Source organism: Equus quagga, chromosome 9 (genome assembly GCF_021613505.1).
Source record: "Equus quagga isolate Etosha38 chromosome 9, UCLA_HA_Equagga_1.0, whole genome shotgun sequence".
Classification (NCBI taxonomy): domain Eukaryota; kingdom Metazoa; phylum Chordata; class Mammalia; order Perissodactyla; family Equidae; genus Equus; species Equus quagga.
Genome location: NC_060275.1, coordinates 91,838,215 through 91,865,306, shown reverse-complemented (window position 1 = coordinate 91,865,306; position 27,092 = coordinate 91,838,215). Strand labels below are relative to the sequence as shown.

Here is a 27,092-nt window from a genome sequence, read left to right as displayed (position 1 = left end):
GTTAGAAGAATAGTAGAAAGAGCTCCCGTAAACCTTTCAGCCAAATTCCTTAGTTGTTGACAATTTACAACATTTGCTTTATCATTCTTATATGCATGTCTGTATATGCTCTCCCCCACCACCCCCAACCATTTAAGTAGATATGCCCCGCATTAACCTTGAATTTCAAAGTGTGATTCACTGGACAAGTAGCACCAACATTAATGTCACCAGGCACTTGTTAGAAATGCAGATTCTCAGGACTCTCTCTGTACCTACTAAATCAGAAACTCTGGGGGTGGGGACCAGCAGTCTGTGTTTTAACAAACCCTCCAGGTGATCCTAATGAATGCTGAAGTTTGAGAACCGCTGCTTAGTGTGTGTTTTCTACAAACAAGAACTCTCACTTAAATATCCACAGTAAAACTATCGAAAGCAAGATATTACCATTAATATAATAGTACCATCTAATACATTACTACCGTTCGTATTCTATTTAATAGGTTATAATTTGTTGCTTTCATTATTTTAATGCTCAAACTGTCCTAGATTTGACCACTGAGAGCTCCTTTAAGCTGGCTTTTGTATCTTTTTGATATGTTCCCATCTTTCTTTGATACTTCGTGACACAAGATGTTTGAGGCTTATCTTTTACTTTGCTTGCCCCAGCCCTGAAATCAGCCATTTCTCCAATTACTGCTGGTTTCTTTTATTGGAGAATGGTAATTTAGAAACGAAGATCTAGGTACTAGGTGACTTTCAGTATTTCTTAGAGGAGACCGAGGACCTCTTATTCGCCACATATGGCCATGTAGGTTGTACACTGTAAAACTCAAGGAGAGGGGTCATTCATGAATATTTTTATGGCTCTCAACATACTTCCAAATTGCTTTTGGAAGTTTACAGCGTAGTAATTTACAGTGCTATGACAAATTTCTGAATGTATCCATTTTGCCACAGTCCTAGAATATGGGTTATTCTAATCTTTGTTTTCTACTTAGATATATTCTAAACCATGTGTTTGGCATTTCACGTGGTAAAGCTAGCATATAAGTTATAGACATGAATGTCAACTCAGTTAATTTCTGACTCTGTATTGTTCTTGACAGGACCTAAAAATTCAGTCCATTTCTGCTCCTAGAACAAGTGAACAGCCCACCTACTGTATATTTAATATCCTACTTGAAATAAAGTACTGTTTTTTAATTAATTATAAATAAAAGTATTTTCCTTCCAGAATTTTCTTTTTAGATAATATCCCACAGAAACCTATAACACATAATAATAAGAGTAATAAGTTTCTATTTACTAGATTAAAAGTTTGGAGTTGTCTCTTTTTTTTCCAAACAGGAAACCAGTGCTAGGACCTTCGTACCTCTGAAGATAAAGCACATTGTTCTGATAATTTTTATGTCAGCTACCTGTGTCCTCCTTCAAATAAAATGATGTGTAGTTCATAAAAATAGAGGCCAACCTTAGCTATCAATGTATCTTTTTCAGAAATAGTGTTCTTCTGTTTCTTCCTTTTAGTTGCTGTATATATATTTTTTCATTTGTATTATTTATCGTTTTTTCCCTCAGATTTGCATTTACAAGAGGATGATTTGTTAAAGTACTTTAGTAATATCTTTTTTGTTCTTACTCGGTTTATTTTGTAGGTTTCAGGAGGAGAAGATGAAATCCAGCAATTGCAAAAAGCGTTGCTTGATTACTTGGATGAAAACACTGAAACTGATCCTTCATTAGTGGTAGGTTTCTTTTCTCCTTTTTTTTTGGAGATATCACTTGTTTATTCAGATGGGATCTGAAAGAAAATTGGGAAGTGTCATGAAGAGGAAAGTTATTTGGAGTATTGATTTTTGAAACAAAGGGATACTTGATAATCTAAGCAGAAAAGAATGGTTATGGATTGATTTGTCTTATGTGGGATCCTGGTACAGATATTATAGTATACAAAAGTTGTGTGACACAAAAAATATTTGGAAATCTTTCCATAGGTTATCTTTGAGACTGGGCTGAATCATTGGTCCTCACAGTTGGCATGGCCCAGGTGGTGCATGAGATGATCAATTAGTGTATAAAAAGAAACTGTTAAAATTTTACATGTATATTTATTTTCAAACTCTGTTTTTATGTGTTATGTATCCAAAATATTAGTGTAATAGGTTCATATGTAAAATTTGTAAACTGTATTAAACAGTGTACATATATTGGGATACTTTTTAATTTTAATTTTTTTTTTACTGATGGGATATGCAATCTTAAAGAGGTTGGAGATAACTTAGCTATTCAGCCAAGTACTGCAGATTTTCAATCTGTATTGAAAGGAACAGATTATAGGTGCACCTTGGTGTTAAAATATTTCAATAATAATTGACTGTATATTTCTTGAAGGAGTAAGGTGAAATTTTTAAAAATAACTGGAGTCTTCTACCTTCAACATTTTATCCATTTATTCTAAACTTTTCTAGTTCACCCATCATCTGTCTAATTTTACTGACTTATTGGGTGCTAAAGTTAGGTAGCTGCTAGTATTCCAGATTTAATACAGTTGTAATTATCATATTGTCTTTCGATACATTAATATATGTGTTAAGACAAAGTAAAATAATGTTTTCTATCACTCAAATATTCTAAACATTCTAGGTTTTTTAAAATCTGTTTTTATCTGATAGAAGTTGTTTTAAAGTAAACCTTAATATTTGTATTTCTGATTGTGAACATTTTATCAATGCATTGGAAATTTTGTAACTAATTTCATCAAATTCAAGTCTTATCTAATTTCTTTCCAGTTTTCTCGTAAATTCTATATAGCCCAGTGGTTCCGTGACACAACTCTGGAAACAGAAAAAGCAATGAAATCACAAAAAGATGAAGAATCCTCTGAAGGAACACATCACTCGAAGGAAATTGAGACAACTGGTCAAATTATGCATCGAGCTGAAAACCGGAAAAAGTTTCTTAGAAGCATTATCAAAACTACACCTTCTCAGTTTAGCACATTAAAGTAAGATTCAGAGAGAAATCATCTTTACTTTTTCAGTTATCTGTTTGATATCATTTTACCTACTATACAAAAAAGTTAAAAATGTAATGACTTTTTGTTGCAGGATGAACTCTGATACTGTGGACTATGATGATGCTTGTTTGATTGTTCGATACTTGGCCTCTATGAGGCCGTTTGCCCAGAGCTTTGATATTTATTTGACACAGGTAAACTGGACCAGGATTCCTTATACAATGATACTGATTTTTCTAATTCTTGATACTTATGGGGTTGTGTACGATGTCTATTTATTGTTGAGAACAGATATTTTAAAAGATCATGAAAGTATCATTTGTTTCTATCTTCCATATTTGATAAAATGTCTGTGTTCTACATGCCTTTTGTATATTGATTCCAGTTTTATAGATAAATGGATATATATCTGTATGAATATATATGCATATGGTATAGGTAGAATGATGTTATAAAAATAAATTATTCAATTACCAAGTTATTATTTACATAATAGTAAATATCCTTGATTAAAGTTACACATAGTAAGGTAGAGTGAGACTACAGGTCCTTTCAAATGAAGCATAGCAATAAAAACCAGGTTTAATTGAGAATGCCAGGACCAAGTGTAGAATGCCTCCCTTATCGTGTATACTGACCTTTAAGTTAAAGCTTTTGATCAGTAAGATAACAGATCTTTTGCTCACTTATATAAAAATTAAAGAGAAGTAAATGTGATATTTACTTTCATTTCTTTTGCATGTGTCATGCTGTATTTTGTTAAATATTATGTGTTCCAAAATTTATGAAAATATCAATGTTTGCTTCGCAGATCCTTCGAGTTCTTGGTGAAAATGCAATTGCCGTTCGAACAAAAGCCATGAAGTGTTTATCTGAGGTTGTTGCTGTAGACCCCAGTATTCTAGCAAGGGTAAAGAGGAGCACAAATGATTCTTCCTATTTGAGTGTTCTGTTCAAATTAAAATATTAGCTTTATTTAGTATAAATTATATTTTGTTTATTTTTCTTTAGCTTGATATGCAGCGAGGAGTTCATGGACGATTGATGGATAACTCCACTAGTGTCCGAGAGGCAGCAGTAGAATTGCTAGGTCGATTTGTCCTTTGTCGACCTCAGCTTGCAGAGCAGTATTATGATATGCTGATTGAAAGAATATTGGTATGTTTGTTTTGTCATTTTTATTGTGATTCGTGAATATAATTTTGCCTTTCTAGTGTTCTGTTTTTCAAAATGTTAATCCAGGAAAGTAAATATCAATTATATATTTATATTGCCTGATCTGTGAACTATAGCAACTTTCTGAAGAGCATATTTCAAGAGGAGGGCTGTTCAGTATTGTAAAACCAATCTTTGGTGAAAATTGGATTACTTTTTTCAGTTATCATTGCCTTTTGATTATGCCATTTTACAATGAGTAAATATAGGAACTACATGGCATAGTTAAATATTTTGGACAGTAATCTAGAGTAATTATATATCTATGTATATAAATAGGAAGAATTAGTAAGAGTTAAGTGCAGAACTTTGGTGTCTGACACTATTTTTGGATCCTTTATGAGTATGTGCATGTTTCCTTAAAGCTGAATGATGACAAGCTCGCGTACCTGCAAGTTAAACCAGAAAGTCATTTGAGTCTTAAGAACAAACTTAAGCAATACTATTCCAATATATTCTTTTCTTGTATGTCATGGAATTCTCTCACCCTGAAGCACTTTCCTGGAAAGTAAAAGGAAACGTTGGCATTACAAAATATCTGTGAAATCTCCACATCACCCACTGCAGGCATATTGACTTCTGTAACTCAACAGGGATGCGTTAGGTACAAGATTAGGTATTCCCACAATGGCAAGAGTTTACTTTATCACCTTTAGCCTAGTCTCAGAATACTGTGTGACTGAGAGTTATAATTTCAGCTTCAAGTAGCATAAAATCTTGATTTAAGAAAAGAGTAGAAAAGTTTTTTTCTCTTTTACTGCCTCAGCCTTTTCAAGAGTGAAGGGAAATATTAGCAGGATTCTCAAATCTAATGATCTCTGGCAGCAACATATCCTAAAATATTTTCTTGACTGCTAAATTGTATAATGGAAATAATTTTGCACAATAAATGTTTGATGCTTTTTATTTCTGAAACTTTTTAATTATGAAAATTTATAAAGTTGAAAAGTAGTACAGTGAGCCACCCATGTGTCCACCACCATATTTCATCTGTATTTTTTGCTAATTTAGTTTAAATTAAATTTCAAACATTTTGCTACTTCTCCTGTGGATGCTTTAGCTTACCTTTCCAGAAAGTAAGGATGTTGTCCTTGTAAACAAAAAACCATTATCTCATTCAAACAAATTAACACTCCCTAAATTCAAATTTAACACTCCATATTCAAATTCTTTAACTCTCTCAAAAATTGGATGAAAAAATTCTTTCACAGATTTTTCTTTTTTTTTTAAACAGAATCCAGTCAAAAGTCATATTTTGCATTTGGTGGTCATGTTTTAAAATTTAGAGTATTCTCTTTACACACTTTCCTTGTGAAACTGACTAAAACCACCAGGGCAATCTTTTTCCTCATGGTTTTGTTTAATTTAATTTGTTCCTTTGTTTCTTGTATTTCCTATAAAGTGTAAGATAGTGACAATAATTTGTTTTGATTTAGGTTAAAATTCTTGTTACAGGGGGCTGCCTGGTAACATAGTTAAGTTCGCACGCCCCGCTTTGGCAGCCTGGGGTTTGCCAGTTCAGATCCCGGGCACTCCCCTACACACTGCTCATTAAACCATGCTGTGGCAGCATCCCAAATCCAAAATAGAGACAGCACAACCAGAAGGACCTACAACTAGAATATGCAACTATGTACTCGGGGGCTTTGGGGAGAAGAAAGGAAAAAAAAGATTGACGACAGATGTTAGCTCAGCTGCCAATCTTAAAAAAAAAAGCACTACTGTCTTTAAACAAACAAAACAAAATAGAGGAAGATTGACACAGATGTTAGCTCACCAAAAAAAAATTTTGTTACAAATACTTCATATGCTGTTTAAGTACCAGACGTTATTCTAAAAGTTTTGTGTTTGTTATCCCATTTAATTTTGGCAAGCTTATACTCCAGTGTTGTGTTCAGTAGTTTAATATTTTTCTATGTATTGGATATCTATTTGAAAAGTAAAGACAATATAATAAAATAACCCATATTTATAGTAACATTAACGAGAAAGAAAATAAAGAGGAATTATATAGACCATCTTTATCATGTTAATAAATAGTGAATATACCACTTGTTGGTGTTTACTTTGTAATTTCATTTGTCAAGTTTAATGCATGCTCGCACCTAAGCATCTTGATTTTCTGACATTTAAAAATACCTTTCTGTTTTTAGGATACTGGTATCAGTGTCAGAAAAAGAGTAATAAAGATTCTAAGAGACATCTGTATTGAACAACCCACATTTCCAAAAATTACAGAAATGTGTGTAAAAATGATTCGCAGAGTCAATGATGAAGAGGGCATTAAGGTAAGATATAACGTTGACTATTTGAAAATTTACTTTTCATTAATGTTTTAAATAATTTAAGTATGTATTGTATCAAAATTTTGTTGATTTAAATATATATATAAAAACTTTACAAGTGAATCAACATTTTTAGATTGAAGATATACTTTGATATATTTATTTCTAGATTTTATATTAATAAAATCTGATCTTTCCCAACCAATTCAGCATTATAATATTTAATGTCATTGTAGAGATTGCATTATATACAGGAAGTTGATTATCAAATTCAAGTTATTTTGATATTCAAATGGTATGTGCTTGGTTTTCTAAATTAGTAAATGCCTTATTGAAAGTTTAATCCTGAGTTCATTAGTGAATTTACATATATATGATTGTCCCTGTATTTTTTTTTAACAACTTCTCTCCAAAAGTGGTAAAAATATTTTTTAGTTTGATCAAAAACGTTTGAGGAGCTGGCCCCGTGGTCAGTGGTTAATTTCGCCCGCTCTACTTTGGTGGCCAGGGATTTCACTGGTTGGGATCCTAGACGCAGACATGGCACCACTCATCAGGCCATGCTGAGGCAGCGTCCCACATAGCACAGCCAGAAAGACCTACAACTAGAATATACAACTATGAACCTGGGGGGCTTTGGGGAGAAGGAAAAAAAAAATGAAAACGACTGGCAACAGTTGTTAGCTCAAGCGCCAATCTTGGAAGAAAAAAAAAGAAGCTATCTTGAAAAAAAAATTTGAGTGTTTACTATGCAGAACTTTTGGAATGTCTTTACCAAATTGAAAAAATTTTTAATTTTGAGAAATTGATTTTTTTTTTAAACTGAGGAATTCATACCAATGATTCCCAGTAGTTTGTGTTTTCATTAGTTATTTATAGCTTTGTTTGGGGCTTTAATGAGAATTTGGGACTGAGAATTTTGCCATGTTTGTTGTAGTTACTTTGAAATTTTTCTTTCTTCTAGAAATTAGTAAATGAAACATTCCAAAAACTCTGGTTTACTCCAACTCCACACAATGACAAAGAAGCAATGACGAGGAAAATTTTAAACATCACTGATGTGGTAAGAGGGACTGGAACAAGGATGTGATTCCTGTGGGTGCAAACCTAGTTGAGGCATAGTCTGTCTTAAAAAGGAAGAGACAATGATGAGGTCAATCTCAACATTTAGTACTACTTCCTTTACTTTATATGTCTGGAAATACTCAAGGGATGCAAGTAAGATGAGACTGATGTTTCTACATAGCCCCACTTTTTTGGCATTCGCTGATTTAAGCACTCATGTTGAAATTCTTCAGATTCCTCCAATGATTGAAAACTGAGAGAAAGGAAAGGAGAAGTAGATGAATAGACGCAATAGCCGAGGGATAGCAACCTGAGATAGTAATTCCTACCTTTTTCAAAAGAGATGATTTAGTTTCATTATGTTTAATTATACACATAAGCTGTAAGTTTTTTTCACACAGATTACTTTTCATGTGTTGAACATAAGAAATTTTATATTATTGACTACCTGATCATCTGTTTCGCTGTCTTTAAATCTATTTTCTAGAAGGAAAATAAGAAGCAAACATTTCCTTTTTTTATTGTTTAGACCTTACAGATTTTTCTGACAGTGTGTAATTTAAATTATTGTTAAAAATTTAATACCATATTTAATTTCACTAATTTCTTGAATGTCTTCTAAGATATTTTTGGAATAAAATTCTTTAACATTGGTAAATTATTGGCTTACTGAAAAAAATAGTTCATTTTAAAAATAAGTTTTCAGTTCAGAACATTGAGATATTTATATACTTCAGGCTAACGCATAGCTAAAGTTTATTTTATTCGTGTTTTTAAGTAATTTTCTAACTTTGATAGTTTGACCATATTTTCCCCTTTAGGTTGCAGCATGCAGAGATACAGGGTATGACTGGTTTGAGCAACTCCTTCAAAACGTGAGTGTTATTTTGACTCCTGATAATAGCTAACATGAAATTTATTAGAAGGTCAGTCAGTTCTTTGTAGGCTTTATGATTTAAAAAGAAGCTTTTCAGTCATTTTTTTAAGTATTTGCCTTTTGTTAGGGAAAATTTATTTCAACATATTAGGCTGAATGTTTTGGTTAATGTCTCTGTTTAATTGATTATTCACTTGCTTGTTATAAGTGAGTTTTCTGAATCACTAATTGAAATTCTATCTTCTTTTCCTTCTAGATAATTGTTTTTTTCTTATCCCTTTAATCTAGATGATAGACATGAGATCTATAAATAGATATACAGATTACATTAAATATATATTTACATTATTTGTCATGTTATAAAATATGTAGAATTTCCTATGGTAGAGCAGAATTAAGCCACAATTAGTATTCTTGAAAAATTTCATAAATAGAAATATCTTACTATGAATTTTTTTATTTCAGAACTTTTCGAATAGATAGAAGTACCACCATCACCCAGCTTCAAAATTTTTAAGCATTTTCCCGATCTTGTTTTATCTCTATGCCTCCCCCATCTTTTTGTTTGTTTGTTTGTTTTCTGGTTTTTTTGGATATGATACTTTTAAAGCAAATCCCATATTTTATATCATTTCACCCATAAATACTTTAGTATCTATCTCTAACAGAAATGGCTTTTAAAAAATAACCAGAGGGGCTGGCCCAGTGGTGCAGCGGTTAAGTGTGCACGTTCCACTTCGGCGGCCCAGGGTTCGCTGGTTGGGATCCCAGGTGTGGACATGGTACTGCTTGACAAGCCATGCTGTAGTAGGCGTCCCACATATAAAGTGGAGGACGATGGGCATGGATGTTAGCTCAGGGCCAGTCTTCCTCAGCAAAAAGAGGAGGATTGGCAGCAGATGTCAGCTCGGGGCTAATCTTCCTTAAAAAAAAATAAATAAATAACCAGAATATCTTTATCATCTATATCAAAGTAAATATTAATAAATTATCCCCTAATATCTAATACCTAGTCAGTGTTCACATTTCCTAGATTGTCTCAAAATGTATTTTTATAGTTAGTTTGCAGTTGCTTTGGTTGATATGGATCTTAAGTCTCTTAATCTGTAATAGTCAGCCCTTCACCCCTCCTTTTTTCAGGCCACTTACGTGTTCTTTTGTAGAACGTCCCACCTTCTGGGTTTCATAGATCTCTTCCTTCTGGTGTCATTTAAGTTGTTCCTCTATCCACCATGTTTTTCTGTAAACTCTTGGAGGCTTAATAATATTGAAGTTCAGTTTTGGGAGTAGGGGATAAGAATACTTCATAGATGTTGCTGAATATTATTGCATCACATGAGGAGACACATAATGTCTGGTTATCCCATTTCAGTGATCTTTGAGTTTAGGTGTTGTCAGCCTGGTGCATCTATTACAAGGATTTTTTATAATATATATATATATAACCATCTGTTATCTAATATATAATATACAACCATCTATTATCAAGATTAGGTTGAAATGATTATCACCTAGATTTATTACTTCCATTAGAAGTAGCAGAATACTGATATTTTTCTAATTTTTTTCCTTCTGTATTAATTAACTGGAAATCTTTAGAGAGGAAATTTGTTCTGATTAACTGTTTGGTTACCATGAAATACAGTTTGTTTAGGAAAGACAGGGGAAATGCTTGATTCTTTTTCATTACTTAGTTTTCAGAATGAGTTTTCCTGTTAACCTTCAAAGGTGATGAATGAATTTGTTCATTTTCTAATAAATGCATTCCAATCATAATTCCTCAAATTGTCTCTTCTTTGCCCAGTAGTAGTCCCTTCAAGTTGGTCTTGTATACTTTTAATATAACCTCATTATTCTTTTGTAGCCTGGTTACTTTCTGCCTCTAAAGATGCCCCAGACTCATCTTGTACATTCCTGCCCCAAACCTGAAGTCAGCCATTTTTCCAAAAAGCCTTTGTGGGAATAATCTGGGTGCTGTGGATGTTCATTGCTAATGGGTTATCATAGTTTTGGGCCTTCTCAGAAGATGTTAATTTACTATCTACTTAAGTCCAGTTATTTCTGTTTGTGTTTTATTTTTAGTAATAAAGTAGGATTTTGTTGTATTTTTAACAGTCAACCAAAATTGTTTCTTTGAGGCATAATTTACATGCAAAAATCTTCATTAATTTTAGGTGTATAGTTCAATTAATTTTAATTGTATACAGTGACATAACCTCTAGCACAATCAAGATATAGAATATCACTCTTAAAAGCTTCCCTGTTGGGGCAAGCCCTGTGGCCTAGTGGGTTGAGTAAGGTGCGCTCTGCTTTGGCAGCCTGGGTTCAGTTCTTGGGCACCAACCTACACCATTTGTTGGCAGCCATGCTGAGGTGGCGACCCACATACAAAATAGAGGTAGATTGGCATGGATGTTAACTTATGGTTGAATCTTCCTTGGCAAAAAAAAAAAAAAAAAAGCTTACCTTTGCCTCTGTGTAGTTGATCCTCTCCCCCTGGCCCTAGGAAACCACTAATCCACCTTTTGTAGAATTTCAAATCAATGGAATCATACAGTATGTAGTCTTTTTCATTTTACTTCTTTTAATTAGCAGAATGTTGCTGGTATATTAATATTTTATTTCTTCTTGTTGCTGAGTAGTATCAGTAGTGTGTGTATCATAACTTATTAATTTGCAAATTTATTGACTTCTGGGTCCAGTTTGGGCTCTTATGAATATTTGTGGGCCAGTTTTTGTGTAGATGTGCATTTTCATTTCTTTTGGGTAAATTCCTGTGAGTGCGATTGCTGGATCATGTGGTGAGTAGGAAACTGCCAAACTGTTTTTCCAAAATGGCTGAACTACTTTGCATTTCCACCAGCAATGTTCCTCTTGCTCCACATTCTCACCAGTACTTAGTATTGTGAGTCTTTTTAATGTTAGCCATTCTGGTGATGTGTAATGGTGTGTTACTTTTAAAAGTTTTTTAAGATGCCTGTTTTAAACACCTTCATGGTGTTTGTTTATGTTATCCAATCTGTAGTATCTTAGACTCTCTTCATAAATCATCTTCCATTTCATAATTTTGTGATATGTAGCATCATTTCCCTCCTAAATACATAATTAGCTCTATATTATAAAGCCTTATGCCCATCTTAGCCATTCCAAAGGGAATATGATAATTTCTAGAAGAATCTACAACTAGATGTTTCATCTGATAATTATAATAAATGATTAAGTAAGAATTAAGGGTAACTATGAGAAATGTCATTATTTAGTATTACTAAAAAGAATCTAAGATAATATCTCTATGTATTATTGGCAAGTTAGAAGCAGAAAGGAGATGACTAGATTTATAATCTCTTAGCAATAGTAGTTTTATATTCTTTATATCTTTATTCTCTAGTCCTCTTTAGTTAATTGTCCATTCAATCCTTTCTCCCTATTCTGTGCTGTTTTTTAGTTACTGCCAACAGTTTAGTTTACCAATGACATTGTGATTTTATGATACAGTTATTAGACTAGCAGAGTTTAGTTAATGAAAGAAATAAAGCTGAAAAATATTTGTATAAATACATGTGACAAAGACCTAACCACTCTTAGCAGTTATAACAACACATAGGCATAAATTTTGAGAGAAGCTAGGAAAGATGGGGAGAGTAGACTACTGGAATTATTGGGAATTCTTGAGTCATGAATAATTAGCACACTTACTGTTTCTACATGAGCTCATATACACACATTCCATTCCATCCAATTTCAGATATTTATTTTTATTATTTTTGTATTGGGTCGGTTTCTTATAGATGAGCGATTGCCCATTCACACATACATCAAACTCTGTTTACTGACTAAATAATTTTGTTAGTATGTCTCTCTCTCTCTCTCTCTCTCTCTTTCTCTCTCTCTCTCTCACACACACACACTTTTTAAATGTATGGAGATTCATTTCCTCTTAACCTTTAATGAATTCATGGTTTTTTGTCATTTTCCGGTAATATAGGAAAGAGACAGTTTTATCATGAAGGTCCTTAAATTTTTTTTTACTTCTAAAAAGTGGTCCAATTAGTTTAAACCATCATTATAGCCCTATGATAGGTACACAAAAATTGAATTGATTTTACAGTGCCACTCATTTTTATTGCTTATGATCCAGGACTATGGCCCTTTTTTAGTTTATGAGAAAATACAGACAATGAAAAACTTGAATGACCTGTATTTCATCTGTTCCTAGCCCTTGTAATCCAAAACAAGATCTCCTTCTTGAAGTTTACAATCAAATACTCTTTCTCCATCAGCCAGTGAATGAGCAAGAAAAACTAATATATCTGTACAATTTAATGGTACTCCACATTATAAACATAGATGAATAATAAAAACATTATTCAGGGTGAAGAAAGCCTTACACAGAAGAGTACATATTCTGATTCCATTTATATGAAGTTCTAGAGAGGCAAAACTAATCGATATTGCAAAAAAAATCAGAGGAGTGGTTGTAGGGGGCCAGAGAGTGACTCGGAAGGGCCATGTGTTAGTCAGGGTTCTCCAGAGAAACAGACACAAGAGGATACTGAGAAGAGGAGAAAGAAAAAGATTTATTATAAGGAATTGGCTCATGTGATTAGAAGGCTCTTAAGTCCCACAATCTGCTGTCTACAAGCTGGAGGCCCAGAAAAGCCACTGGTGTAGTGCAGCCTGTGTCTGAAGGCCTGAACCAGGGGAAGCCAATGGTGTGAATCCCAGCCTGCGAGTACAAGAGGAGACTGATGTCTCAGCTCAAGTAGTCAGACAGAATGGTCAAATTCTCCCTTTCTCCACTTTTTGTTCTGTTCAGGCCCTGGACAGATTGTATGTTACCCACTCACTTTGGAGAGGGCAATCTGCTTTACTAAGTTCATCAATGCAAATGCTAATCTCATCTAAAAACACCCTCCCCAGCACACCCAGAAATAATATTTAACCAGATAACTGGGCATCCCTTGGCTCAGTCAAGTTTGACACATAAAATTAACCATCACAAATTCACTGTTTGTCAACTTGGCACCCATATACATCTCCTTAAACCATACTTAATCTCCAAATAAAGATAATGACAAGGTCATAATTCCACCTAACATGATAAAGCTATCCTGCATACACTGAAAACACACTAACCCTTTCCCCAGAAGAAGTAGTAAAGTCCTTAAGTGGTGTTTACTCTTCTTCCTGGTATCCGGTAACTTAAATACTACGATATCAGATTAACAACACTTAAATACCATGATATGAGGTCAGTACATCTTATGTTACATGGTAAGGGAATAAGAGAGAAAAAAAACAAAGACAGTTGCAGGCATGCGCTTGTTCTCTCTCTCCCTCCCTCCCTCCGCCCCCCCCTTTTCCTCTCTTTCTCTCTCCCTCCCTCACTTCTTCCCTCCCTCCCTCCCTCCCTCTCCCATTCACACACATACAAATGTATTCATAACAAGTAGGAAATACTCATGATAATTAAAGTCCTTGTTTCTATAACTGATCATGTAATCATAGCTGGTATTTATAACTATCTTCTCTCACTGCCCACTCTATATTCCCTTTGCCTTCAGCTGGCACCTCAGCTGGTCGTGGTTCTTTCTGGTGGAGTGACCCATACCTTCATTCCTGAAGGGTCTGAGCCATTTGTAGTCCTGCCTGGATTGGGTTGTTGTAGTATTCCATTGACCTCAATCACAGGGCATAGTAATACTAAGAGACGCCCTAGGGATCTATATTCCAGACATACTCTTCCTTACCTCCATTGTGGAGTAGTGGTTCAATTTCTCCTTGGTAGTCAGGATCAGTCACTCCAGCCAGCACCCTAACTCTCTTCTTTGCCTGTTGATTCAGAGGTATGAGGAGCCCAAAGTAGTTGGGTGGCAGTCTTCCAGTTCAATGGGATTATTGTTTTGTCTTCTAGTGTAAGCATTCTTCCCTCTGAAACTAAGATCTCTAGGACAGCAGAGCATAAAGTTGCTGGAATAAGAAGCAAGAGTTTTCCTAGTGGGTCACCAGGGGTAATAATAAGTGATGCCACTCCCATTTCTACCTCTTGATTCCTGGACCATGAATCCTGGCTGTGGACTAAACCACACCATATATTGGATGCTGGTTCAGAGCATATAGAGGCTTCTGGAGAATCTTGCCCCAGCCATGTAAGATATTGCCACCTATCTGGTGCTGTAACTCAGTCTTCAAAAGGTCATTCCACGTTCTGTCAGGCCAGCTGCTTCAAGATGGTGGGGAACATAAAATAGTAAGTCTGGGCGTGAGTCTCTTGCTGCATTTCTTTTTGTGAAGTGAATTTCTTGACCAAAAGCAATGTTATGTGGAATACCATGATTGTGCATAAGGCATTGTGTAAGTCCACAGGTGGTAATTTTGGCAGAAGTATTGCATGCGGGAAGGCAAATCTGTATCCAGAATAAGTGTCTATTCCAATGAGAACAAAATGCTGCCCCTTCCATGATAGCAGCAGTCCAGTGTAATCAACCTGCCACGAGGTAGCTGGCTGATCACTCGGAGAATGGTTCCGTGTCAGGGACTTAGTGTTGGTCTCTACTGCTGGCAGATTGAGCACTCAGCAACAGCCATAGTCAAGTCAACCTTGGTGATGAGAAGTCCATGTTGCTAAACCCATGCATAACCTCCATCCCTGCCACCATGGACAGTTTGTTCATGAGCCCATTGGGTAATGAATAACAGGTGTGGCTGAGAAAAGAGGCTGATATCCTCAGAGAAGCTATCTACAGATAGTCGTCCTATCTACTTGATTATTAAAATCTTCCTCTTTGGGGCTGGCCTCATGGCCTAGTTGTTAAGTTCAGCATACTCCACTTTGGCGGCCCAGCCTTGGACCTCTACCACTCATCAGTGGCCATGTTGCGGTGGCAACCCACATACAAAATAGAGGCAGGTTGGCACAGATGTTAGCTAAGGGTGAATCTTCCTCAACAGCAACAACAACAAAAATTTCCTCTGCTGGGGTTACCCTTTGGTGAACATTCACATAGGACATAAATGTCTTCACATTTTTTGCACATTCAGAAATGTCTGTCCACATGCCTCTTCCCCAGATTTCCTTGTCACCAACTTACCCGTCATGTTCCTTCCAAATCCCTGACCATCCACACAAACCATTAGCCACAGTCCATGAGTCAACATATAATTACACATCTGATTATTTCTTCTTCCAAGCAAAGTGAACAACTAAGTGCACTGCTTGAAGTTCTGCTCAGTGAGAGAATTTCCCTTCACCACTGTCCTTCAGGGATGTTCCAGAAAGGTGTTATAGTGCTGCAGCTGTCCACTTTCAGATGGTGCCTGTATATTGTGCAGAACCATCTGTAAAGCAGACCCAAGTCTTCTCTTCCTTTTTCAGCTGATCAGAGGGAATTTCCCATGAGGCCATAGGTACAGACCGGGAGAAAGAAGACAGTGTAGCGGAAGTGGGAACTATAGGCATTTGAGCCACTTCTTCATGTAACATACTTGTGCTCTTAGGCCTGCTCTGGCCCAATCACATATACGCTACTTTCATTTGATAATGGAGTGCTGTTGTGCACACTCAACTTTATGGCTTGCTGTGTCAGATAACACCCAGTTCATGATGGGCAACTCAGATTGCATGGTGATTTGGTGGCCCATGGCTGGGCATTCAGTATCTACTAAGGCCTAGGAGCAGCCCAAGAGCTGTTTCTCAAAAGGAGAATAGTTATCCACAGAGGATGGCAGGGCTTTGCTCCAGAATCCTAAGGGCCTGTACTGCAATTCATCTATAGGGACCTTCCAAAGGCTCCAAACAGCATCCCTACCTGCCACTGACACTTGAAGCACCATTGAAGCTGCTGGATCATATGGCCCAAGTGGCAGAGCAGCTTACACAGCAGCCTGAACCTGTGGCAGAGCCTTCCTTTCTTCTGGGCCCCACTCAACACTGGCAGCTTCTTGGGTCACTCTTTAAATGGGCCAGAGTAATACACCCAAATGAGGAATTTGTTGCCTCCAAAATCCAAAGAAGCCTACCAGGCACTGTACCTCTTTTTTGGTCGTAGAAGGGACCAGATGCAACAACTTGTCTTTCACTTTAGAAGGGATATCTCATGCCCACACCACTAAGTCCCTAGGAATTTTGCTGAAGTAGAAGACCCCTGAATTTTTGTTGGATTTATTTCCCAACCTCTGACACACACATCTTACCAATAAGTCTAGAGTACTTGCTTCATTTTGCTAAATGCAATCAGCATAATGTCATCAATGTAATGTGATAATCTTGTTAAAGGGAAAGGTAATCAAGATCCTACAAACTAAATTATAAAATAGGGCTGGAGAGTTTATATACCCCTGAGGTAGGACAGTGCAATGTATTGCTGGCCTTACCAACTGAAAGCAAACTGCTTCTGGTGGGCTTTTGACAGGGCTGGAGAAAAAGGCATCTGCCAGATCAATAGCTGCATATTAGGGACCAGGGGATGTGTTAATTTGCTCAAGCAATAATACCTCATCTGGTACATCAGCTTCATTTGGGGTCACCACCTGGTTAAGCCTATGCTAATCCACTGTCATTCTCCCAGATCCTTCTGTCTTCTGCACAGGCCAACAGGCAAGATTGAATGAGGATGTGGTGAGAATCACCACTCCTGCATCCTTCAAGTCTTTGGTGGTAGCACTAATCTCAGTAATCCCTCCAGTAATACAGTGTTGCTTTTGATTTACTGTTTTCCTAGGTAGAAGCAGTCCTAGTGGCTTCCACTTGGCCTTTCCGGCTGTTATAGCCCTCACTCTAAGATGAAAGAACTATTGTGGGTATTCTGTCAGCTGCTGAATATATCTATTTCAATTATGCATTGTGGAACTGGGGAAATAACCACAAGATGGGTTTGGGGACCCACCAGACTCCCTGTGAAACAGACCTGAACTAAACCTCCATTGATGAGCTAACCTCTGTAAGCCCCTACTCTGATTGGTGGGCCAAAGTGATGATTTGGGTCTCCTGGAATTATCAGTTCAGAGTCAGTGTCTATTAATCCCTAATAGGTCTGATAATTTCCTTTTCCCCAGTGGACAGTTGGGAAGAAGATTAACAGTATAAATTTTCAGTAGTATGTGGGAGTCTTTGCTCAAGAAGACAGCCATCTGCAAGCTAGGAAGAGGATCTTCACTAGAAACCAACCATGCTGGCATGTTCATTTCGGTCTTCCAAGCCTCCAGAACTATGAAAAATAAATTTCTGTTGTTTAAGCCACCTAGTCTGTGGTATTTGTTATAGCAGCCCAAGATGACTAAGAAAGAAATTGGCACCAAGAAGTGGTGTGCTGCTGAAACAAATACCTGAAAATGTGAAAGTGGCTTTGCAATTGGGTAATCAGTAGAGACTGGAAGAGTTTTGAGGTGCACACTGGAAAAAGCTGACATTACTGTGAAGAGATATTTAAAGGCAATTCTGGTGAGGGCTCAGAAAGAAAAGTGGAGAACTGAGGAGAGAAAGCTTCAGTCTTCTTAGAGAACACATATAATCATGTACAGAATGTTTGTAGAAATATGGATGGTAAAGGCCATTCTGATGAGATCTCAGACAGAAATGAGAAACATACTACTGGACAACAGAGAAAAGGTAGTTCTTGTTATAAAGTGTCAAAGAATTCGGCTGAATTATGTTCTTATTCTAGTATTTTGTAAAAGGTAGAAGTTCAAGTGATGAAATTGAATATTTAGCTAAGGAGATTTCTAAGCAAAGTGTTGAAGGAGCATCTTGGTTTCTCCTGCCTGAGTTTACAATCAAATACTGTCTCTCTCTCCATCAACAAGTGAATGGGTAAAAAAAAAATGGTATATCCATACAATTTAATAGTATTCCACACCATGAAAGAACAAACTGCTGATGCATAACAGCAACACAAGTGAGCAGTAAAAGCATGTGGAGTGAAGGAAGCCTTACACAGGAGAGTACATATGATTCCATTTATATGAAGGTCTAGGAGAGGTAGAACTAATCTGTGTTAGAAAAAAATCGAAAGAGTGTTTGCAGGGGGCCAGGGATTGACTGGGAGGGAACCTGAGGGAACTTTCAGGGGTGATGGTACTAGTCTATAACGGTGGTTCTAAAAGTTATCAAGATTACCTGTGACTTGTTAGAAATGCAGGTTCTAAAGCTTTACCCCAGACTTAATTAATCAGTAACTCTGAAAGTAGGGCCCATCATGTTATATTTTAACAGTCTCTCCAGATGATTTTGGTAGAAGCTAGAGCTTGAGAACTGCTGTTCTATGTCTTGGTAGGAGTTTGAGTTATAATGGTGAATGCACTCAACAAAACTGAGCAAATGTAGAATGCAGATTTGTACATTTTATTTCATGTAAGTTTTATCTCAAAAGGAAAAAAGATGAAGTATACTGAGGTCTACAGTTTACTTTGAAATGCATGAAAAATAAGATGGATAGAGATGTGTGCATGTATAAATATACATATGCATACATATATACATACACATGTACACGCGTATCGTGAGTGCAAGGCTGATTTAACATCAGCATCTGTGTGTGTATGATTTATCATCAAAGAGGAAATAAGTAATCATTTCAGAGTACACAGGAAAAAATTTTGATAAAATTTAATACCCTTGAATGATAACTTCTAATAAACTAGAAATAAAACAAAATCTGGCAGAGAATAAAGTCTAAAACCTAAAATGAAAACACGCAAAATGGGAAAATGTTAAAAGAGATTTCATCAAAATCAAGAACAAAAAATTTCATCAAACATGTCAAAGTGATTATAAAATGTATATGGAAAAGCAAAGAACTAAAAATAATTGTCACTTCTGAAAATTTGGGGCACTAACTTGTCTTACCAAATATCAGGACTTATTTTTAAAGATACAGTGATTAAGATAGTATGGTACTAAATAGACCAGTGGAACAGTATAGAGAGCCCAGAAATAAAGCTCATTATTATATAGGATATACTTACTATAGGATATACTTACTATAAAATAGAAGTGATACTGCGGTTAATGGAGGAAGGATGGACTTTTCAGGAAATGGGGCTATGATAATTGGGCTGTCCATAAGGAATTTTTTTTTAAAAAATTGATTCCTACTTCAACTCAACAATCAACTCCATATAGATTAAAAGAAATCTTTAAAACTTTCTGTAGAGAAGGATTTCTTGAACAAGTCACAAAAACCATTAACCTTAAAAGATTGATAAATTTCACTACCTTAAAAGGAAGAACATTTATGAATCAAAAGACATCTTAAAGAAAGTGAAATCACAAGTCACAAATTGGGAAAAGATATTTGATGCACATATAACTGACAAAGGATCATTATTAAGAATATATAAAGAACTCTTCTCCTAAAACCAATATAAGGTTAGAGTCCCAGTAGGAAGATAGGTAAAAGTTATGAATAGGCTTTTCATAGAGGAAGTAACACATATGACTTATAAGGTATTCAATCTGATTAGTATTATGGGAAATACAAATCAAGACTGCATTTTACACCCATTTGATTAGCAAAAATTGAAAAGTCAGATGATAACAGATGATGGAGAAGAGATGGATTAAATAGTATCTCTTAAACACTGCTGCTAATTGAGAAAATATAACCAATTTGAAAAAAAATTAGTATTTAATAAAGCTGAACATTCATGTATCCTATGCCCCAGCAGTTTCACTCTGAGGTATATACCCAAGAGAATCTTGCATGTGTGCTCCAGGATATAATTAAAAGAATGCTCATTATACTCCTAGAATTGTAATTAACCTATCTTTAGAAAAATGGGTAGATGAATTGCAGTAGAGAGACACAAAGGCCTTTTGTTGTATAGCAGTGAAAATGAATAAAATACAGCTACATGCAACAACTTGAATTACAACTAGTAACATAATGTTGAGTGAAAGAGGCAATTCCCAAACACTTACATCCGGTATGATACCTTTTAGAAAGTTGAAAATCAAGCAAAACTATAAACAGTATACAACCTACACAATTTTTTAAAGCAAAGAAATGATAAAATTCCTGGTAGTGGTTACCTTGAAAGTGAAACAGGAAGATAGGATAAGGGAAGGAGCACATTGGGAAATATAAGATATTGGAAATACTTGTGTTCTTGAATTGGGTTCACGGTGCATCATTATTACTTATGAGTAAATAAAAGAGGGCACATACCAATACTGATGGTGTCATGAACCAAAATTTATGATTAATGCTGTTGTATATACTTAATGTCTTAGAGAGGAAAAAGAAAAAACAGGAATGAGGGGATTGTTTCCTGCTCTTGCCTCAAAAAGAACAGGCTAGCATGTGATTTTAATAGCTGCTTAAGGAATTGAGTTACAGAGCAGGACAAGGAGAATTTGCTGATCAGAGTTGAAACTAGGTAAATTGAAGTTTTCTGCTTTGCTTTATTTCTTTAAATTGGAGAGTGGGAGCAATGTATGTGTTATGTTGTTCTGATTGCTGTTAGTTGTTTTAATATCATCCATGCCTCTTAACGTGAAGGTTTAACCTTGTGTTGTCCAATACTAGCCACATGTTTTTTTATTTAAATTAATGTGAATTTTTATTTTTATTTAATTTTAATTCCTCAGTCATACTAGCCACATTTCAAGTGTTTAGTAGCTGCATATGACTCGTGGCAACCATTATTGAACAGCACGGATATAAAATATTTCCATCATTGCAGAAAGTTATATTGGACAGCACTGGAACTCTTCACAGAAATCAATACACATTTCAACTTTAAATCCCTGTAATTGTGTTAGCTCGTTTTTATTAACAAAACAGATACGCCTGTTTTGTTATATGGTGAATGACTTTACCATTGACCTATGATTATGAAAGATTGGATTGGTTTTATTTTTTGGCTACATTTAGACTGATCTCTTTTCCTCATCTCATCATTCATAATATTTTTTTAACATTGTTTATTAATAATTTGGCAAACAACACAGAAGAAGTCTAATCTTACGTTTTATAATTACAAAATTTAAGGGGCAATTCAGATGTAGTTACAGTTAGATAAAAGATGTAATTAACCTCTAATATTCTTTTTTGAGACATCAAAGGACTTGAAATAACGAGGAATGGAATTCTAATTCTTTAAAATAATTCACCTAGCATTGAGTGGTACTCTTAAGATCACCTTTCTCATTTCTCTCATATCCTATATAAGGTCCTACACACAGCAGTTTAAATACTTAATACTAAAATTGTTTGAAATATTTATAAATTACTGGTTTATAAGATATTTTAAAACATTTGCTATATATTTTTATTAATTTGCATTTTCAGTATTAAGTTGTTAATGACAAATTGAGAAGCTTATTATGGACATATTTAATGCATTTATATTATTATTGCCTAATGAATAATTATACTGGGATTTTTTTTTTATATATACACATATATAGTTGTTGAAGTCCGAAGAGGATTCCTCATATAAACCTGTGAAGAAAGCTTGTACTCAACTTGTTGATAACCTAGTTGAGCACATTCTTAAATATGAGGAATCTCTAGCTGGTAAGACATTTTATATATTGGTCATTAAGTTGATTTTATAAGATATTTTAAAATACTTTGAGCACGTTTCTCATTTTTGCCTCTGGCTCTGCTTAGCCTAATAATTAACTACTTCACTTTTAAATGAAATCTGTTTTTTGTTTGATGATGTATCTTAGATTGTATTGTTAAGGTTGACTAAGATTATCTAGAGCAGTGTAATAAAAGCATAGACCTCATCTCTTCCACATATCTTTCAATAGCAAATAATTGTAGATATCATATTGAACAAGCATGAAAGTAAGGCAGGGACTAATATGTATTTAGCTAGTTGTGCTCGTCCAAAAACTGTTTGATCTTAAATCACATAAAATTTTCTCTCAAAACGAAATTGCTTTAACTGTTATAAAATCTTTTTAAAAGATTTTAGTACATTTGTAATATCATTTATAATTGTATAAAATGTGCTTAATCTTGAGCTAGAAAGCTGTTAATATTTTTAAAATTGACAAATTCCTTAAATAGTTAATATTTTATATTATCTATCACATTATTTATCAGCCACAAATATGAAGTTATTAATCAAAATATAAATAATTATATAAAACCATAAAAGTAGTCATTGATATCTATTGCTTAAAGCACACAAGACTAGCATTACTTCCCATCTCCTAATGTACATTCATGTGGAACAATAGTCAACCTTGGTCATTCTCCAGAACTGGGGACCAGTTGCCCCTTACAGAGGTACCATTTATGGCACCTAAGGAAATTGTTGATATCCTTTATATTTTTTATACAGTTTATTTTCTTTAATTTTTTTTCATTTTCCATGTCTACCTCTTTTTCTTTTTATCTCCTTGTTCTGTTTCCCCTATTTTTCCCTATCCTAGATTTTAAGGGTGATACTGTTGTCACTTAATGTTAAAAAGTTGCTCATCTCCTCTAAGAACTAATTAATTTACCTCCTGAGAACCAATGTGTGTCCTAAGTAGCATCATTTTCCTCTCACAGGAACAGCATTTTGTTTACCTTTCTAGTGTAGCACTGATCCAACTTCTTAATTTATTACTTCATCTTTTAACATTCTTCTACCACAGCAGCATTTCTTTTTTCCGAGTACCCTTAAACACAGTATCACCTCAGCTAAATTGTTTTTGTCTCCCTTGGCTAATATTCTTCCCCATATTCACATCTATCCATTTTTAGATATAATCAACATCATGTTTATTCCGAAAAGCCCATCTCTAAACTTCCCAACTTCCTTTCTACTCTTTAACTTCAGTCCTACTCCTATCAGTGTAAAACTTGCCTTCCATAGCCTAGCCTCTTTGTCCTTTATTGTAATTTACATAATAAAGAAAAAAAGGAATGCAAAAAGTCTAGTATCATAAGAAATGCTAATCTGTTATGTTGAGGCATGTACTGAATCTATTCAGGGGATAATATTGAATAATTTAAATAATTTTCTGTATAATTTCCACTGCCTTCTCATATTTTAGTGTCTTATTTCTCTGTTTGTTTTTCCAGACTCTGACAATAAAGGTGTGAATTCTGGAAGATTGGTAGCTTGCATAACCACTTTGTTCTTATTCAGCAAAATAAGACCCCAGCTCATGGTTAAACATGCCATGACTATGCAACCATACCTTACCACTAAATGTAGTGTAAGTATAGAGCTGGCCTGTTTTTTTGTTTTACATAAACCTTGCAGTAAGTATTTTAAATTTAGAATTCACATTGTGTCGTCCACATTTTCACTGAGAGAGTACTGTCATTTTCACTGACAGATCAACTGTGTCATATACTCAAATATCTTTTCTAATATTTGTGGCAAGTTACCTACAAACATCATTTTTCTGATGTATTATAAATAAAGTTCAGGCTCCATTTCTCTGTAAGCTTCTCAAGCCACATCTTCAGTAAATGTTTAATAAATGTTATAACTATGTTAAGACCTCAAAAGTGAACAAGGCAGAGTTTCTGTCATTTTGAAAGTTACTGTCTCTTGGATTCTGAATTTGCTTTTCATTTGTCATTTTTTGTATATTTTATTATAAATATATTTTATTTTTATAGCAATATATTGAATATGGAAAATCTAGTATTATGTCAGAGATGTTAAGCTGTTAATATTTTGATTTTAAGTTAATAGTATGCATACTCTGTTTTCCTAAAATCAAATGTGAAAATTAAATTAAAAATTTCTTAAGTAAAATAATCCAGCAAGTTACCTGACAGTACGGTGAGTTAGTGGCCTATTACAAAAATAGAAAAATTATAAGACAGCCTGGTGAGTTAAGTGGCTTATTACAAACACTAAATTTTAAAATACTCTAAAAACTTAAAAATTCCTAAGTTCCCAGTGTTCCTGAGGAGATAATTTTAAGTGTTTTCTCTACTAAACAACTTCTACTACTATCGTCAGTTTTTTTGGTGATCTAATTAACCTAAGTTCTAAGTGAAAACCTCAGGACATCCTGAGAAATTTTAAGAACCAAGGAAAGTAGCAGAAGATAAATACGTAAAAACAACGCATAATACTTCTGAGACCCAATTTTATCTTCAGGGCTTGTATTTGATCCAGAAATAAATTGATTAACATGTAATCTATGGCTAATAATAATAGCTAATATTTATTAAGCACAGTGCCAGGCACTTCGAAGAATTTTACATGCATTATCTTATTTACTTCGTGAACTAGGTACTGTTATCTCAATTTTACAGATAAGGAAACTAAAACTTATAGAATATAAATAACTTGCCAATGTCACACAGCTAACCAGTCCCACAGCTAGAGTTCAATCCCATGTCTGTTTGCCTCTAGAGTCTACACTATAATGTAACTTGTATAAATAGTCCTCATTTGAACCAATATTTTTTGAAAGCAAGGTTACTTTGAAAACATTTTGTACAATTAGATACACACACACCAGATGTAAAGTTTTATATAAATAAGGCTATCTCATATATAATAGACACCTTTAAAAAATGTTTCGTTTTTTATGTCCTACCCCCATCTTTATTCCTCCTTGTCTCAGGAGAAGTAACCTGGAATAGCCTTACATACTTTATCTCTGCTTCTATAATTGTGGACACACACATATATAAATGATTGACCAGGTTTTTAAAAAAATCACGTCATGTTATATACGTATCTGTTAGGCATTTTTACTAATTTCAGATCACCTGATATATATCTGATTCATTCTTTTGAATGACTGCATATTATCCATTTTATGGATGTCCTATGATTTATTTAACAGTTTCCCATTTTGGCAGGTATTTACATTGTTTCCTGTTAATGATAGCCACTACAAACAGTTCCTTAATAAACATTCCTATTCATATACTTTTAAATACTGGTGGTTTTTTTTTATTTGGGAAAGATTCTGAGGAATGGACTTGCTAGGTTGAAAGACTGTTTTTTGGGTTCTGGTTTGGTTTTTAATAGATGTTGCCAGATTGCTGGTGGACATGTTTTATGGCCTCTTTGGAAACCAGTACATGACCATCTGTGTCATTTTTGTACTCTGCTAGTCTAACAAGTGTAAAGGAGTAGTTCATTGTTGCTTCACTGTCCTTTCCTTGATTTCCAAGAGAATTGATAGAAACCAATTCCAAGAGTTTTTTATGATATAAACCAATTAGACTTGATATTCTGTAACTTAACTGTTCGTATCATTTGCCCATTTTACTTGTGGACTTTTTTTTTCTCTTTTTGAAAACTCTTTAATCTCGGTGTTTTAGATATTGAACCATCTTATGTTACATTCATTTCACATATTTCTTTTTAGTGTTCTGTTCTTTTCCTTCATAATTTCTATCTTTCTTTAAAATTTTCTTCTAGAGTTTGAGGATATTTCTTTTACTTCATTTTCCAGGCCAGTAATATTAAGAGTGGTTTTAAAAAATGTTATTACATTTTTTAAAAAAAAATTTTATAAGTGATTCTCAAATGAATTTATCTTACTTGACAAAAACTGTTCTATCCCTAGACACCCACTTTAACTCATCCCCTGTTGCTTAAAGGAAGTGAGAGTAGAAGATGGCAAGGGAACAACAGGATTTCTGTGTTACTTAGAAAGAAGTATTCATTTTGCCTATTTTTTAAAATTTAATCCTATGGGTATTCTGAAAGGAAGGATGAACACAGGATGGGAAAGTTTTTAACCAGTGAGGTAATGAGCTCAAAGAGTCCAAAATGAGTTGTCAATAACCTGTTGCTAAGAATAGGGAATGATAGCTTGGCTAGATAAGAACATAATGCTGAAAGCCTCACTGTATGCACACACACAAAAATGAGAAACTTGGTTGCCTTTGGGCAGGAAAACTAGGTAACTGAAAGACAAGGGAGTGGGAAAGAGACTTTTGTAAATCCTTTCATTTCTTTTGATTTGTTTTTTTTAATGCTCTGTTTTTTTAAAAAGAAAAACTGCTTAGTTTCTTAAGTTTAAAAACTTTTTTTAACTTAAAAAAATTTAATATAATATTTGAAATTTTAAAGTAAAGAATCCTTGTACCTAGTTCTGGGATTCTACATTTTCATCTATCATAAAAAGGATTAACACAGGGCTTCTCAAACTTAGCACTTTTGACATTTAGAACCAGGTCATTCTCTGTTGTCAACAAGTCTTCTGAGCATTGTAGGATGTTTGGCAGCACCCCTGGCCTCTATCCACTGGATGCCAGTATTACCCCCCTACACCCCTGATGTGACAACCAAAAATGTCTATAGATATTGCCAAATATTCCTTGAGGGACAAATTCACCCCCAATTGAGAACTACTAGGTTAACGTACCCCAGTTTGAAAAATGCTAAATCTTAAAAACTGTATCAGTCTTGGTAAAATACTTGGTAAAAAACAAAATACCTTTGTTCAGAATTGACTTGTGTTGTATTTTAAGGAAAAAAAGAATAACTATAGCATTGTGGTTAAGTGACCCAAAGGTCACATAGTAAGTTAATGGCAGAGCTAGAATCCAGGCTCCTGGCACTATCTGGTGCTCTTTCTTCCATACCTTAAAATTAAGTTCTTTTCTAATAGTTTTTTGTTTGTTTGTTTGTTTTTAAATGAAACTTTACATAGATAATACCTCAATCCCTAAATACGTAAAGCTATATATAGTTTCTTTTCAGATTTTGATATTCATAA

General features: G+C 34.5%; 1 protein-coding gene across 4 annotated transcripts in view; it reads left to right on the top strand.

Annotated features, from left to right (window-relative positions):
* Positions 1–27,092, top strand: part of NIPBL (NIPBL cohesin loading factor) — a 194,674-nt gene that overhangs the window by 150,503 nt on the left and 17,079 nt on the right. For all 4 annotated transcript variants that reach the window (XM_046672361.1, XM_046672360.1, XM_046672364.1 and 1 more), the window contains 10 exons: positions 1,638–1,727; positions 2,772–2,986; positions 3,090–3,192; positions 3,810–3,908; positions 4,010–4,156; positions 6,367–6,501; positions 7,463–7,561; positions 8,385–8,438; positions 21,849–21,957; positions 23,467–23,603. In XM_046672361.1, coding sequence (XP_046528317.1) covers positions 1,638–1,727; positions 2,772–2,986; positions 3,090–3,192; positions 3,810–3,908; positions 4,010–4,156; positions 6,367–6,501; positions 7,463–7,561; positions 8,385–8,438; positions 21,849–21,957; positions 23,467–23,603 — 1,188 coding nt within the window. The remainder of the gene's footprint in view (positions 1–1,637; positions 1,728–2,771; positions 2,987–3,089; positions 3,193–3,809; positions 3,909–4,009; positions 4,157–6,366; positions 6,502–7,462; positions 7,562–8,384; positions 8,439–21,848; positions 21,958–23,466; positions 23,604–27,092) is intronic.